General features: G+C 48.6%; 1 protein-coding gene across 5 annotated transcripts in view; it reads left to right on the forward strand.

Annotated features, from left to right (window-relative positions):
- The window catches only part of LOC102207288 (leucine-rich repeat-containing protein 3-like), a 4,466-nt gene extending 3,250 nt beyond the window's left edge, over positions 1–1,216 (forward strand). For all 5 annotated transcript variants that reach the window (XM_005753019.2, XM_013915902.1, XM_005753018.1 and 2 more), the window contains 4 exons: positions 225–350; positions 441–602; positions 673–751; positions 887–1,216. In XM_005753019.2, the coding sequence (XP_005753076.1) occupies positions 225–350; positions 441–602; positions 673–751; positions 887–1,119 (600 nt within the window). In that variant the 3' untranslated portion in view covers positions 1,120–1,216. The remainder of the gene's footprint in view (positions 1–224; positions 351–440; positions 603–672; positions 752–886) is intronic.
- The last annotated feature ends 106 nt before the right edge of the window (positions 1,217–1,322 follow it).

Raw genomic sequence — 1,322 nt, forward strand, 5'->3', positions numbered from 1 at the left:
CGTGTGTGTCTGTGTGCGTGTCTGTGTGTGTGTGTGTGTGCGTGTGTGTGGCTGCTTTTCCTAGCTTCAGGTGGACTTTAGCCTCTGAATGACCTGTGAAAACCTCCAACCCGAGAATGAAACTAAACCTGACTTTAAGTTCTCAGGCAGGATGAGGATGTTCATAAAGCTTTAGCAGACAGGATCCGTGCGCTCACAGTATCCAGGTGTGTTTCTGCGCTCAGGTACCCATCGGCCTGCCGAACCACACCACTCGTCTGTTTCTGAATAAAAACCTGCTGACCTCTCTGGCGGCCGACACGTTCTCCAGTCTGTTCCTGCTCGATGAGCTCGACCTGTCACATAACCAGGTAGTGAACAGCTCTTCATACCAGTTTAGAGTATGCACCAGTTTAATACCAGTAAGACACAGCAGGATCATACTGTTTCGCCCTCCTCAGCTCTCCTCACTTGAAGACGGTTGTTTCCGTGGGTTGGACTCGCTTACTTTCTTGGACCTGTCGTACAACCGCCTGTCCACGCTGGAGCTGCCGGTGCTCGGCGGTCTGCAGATTGAGGCCAACCTCACACATAACCCCTGGCACTGTGACTGCAGGATGGAGGTGTGCACAGATGCAATGATGTGTGTTTGTAGTTCACACAAAGTCATTACAACTTTCTGTTTGTGTTTAGATGTCCATGCCTCAGTTGGATCTGGACCCGACCTCACTAGCAGAAGTTGTCTGTGCAACCTCTGATCTCCCAAACCTCGGTAAGCTTTCTCTCAGCAGATGTGCTGAACAAAGAACACACAACACATCATTTTTCCTTCTTTTGTACCATTTTGTTCTTTACTTTTGGCTACACACTGATTTATGGTCTGACACTGTGTGATGTGGTGTTACAGGAGCTGTCGGGATACCACTGGTTGTGCTGATGGAGGACTGGGATCTGTGTTTGTCTGTGAGGAGAACCACTGATGTGGTGACACTCGTCACCATGTTCCTCTGGCTCTTCATGCTCATCTGCTACCTGGCCTACTACATCCGCCAGAACCAGGCGGTCACACGCCGAAACCTGGAGTACCTGAAGTTACTGGAGAGCAAAAATCCTTATAAACCCAAAAAGACAACTTCATGATGACCTTTTGGAATTCCTGAATGCCTGTCTAGAGTTACCCACAGCTGTGTTTTCCCTCAAAGACATCCGTAATGACTTCCAGAGCAATTTCTTTGCCCACAGTCAAAAGAGGCTTGGAAAGAAAAGCGTCTGGACTTCTTTAAGTTGCTTGAAGACGTTTCACCTCTCATCCGAGAAGCTTCTTCAGTTCTAAGGTCAAATGG

The sequence above is a fragment of the Pundamilia nyererei genome, unplaced genomic scaffold (assembly GCF_000239375.1).
Source record: "Pundamilia nyererei isolate P.nyererei 1_Seehausen unplaced genomic scaffold, PunNye1.0 scaffold00394, whole genome shotgun sequence".
NCBI lineage: Eukaryota > Metazoa > Chordata > Actinopteri > Cichliformes > Cichlidae > Pundamilia > Pundamilia nyererei.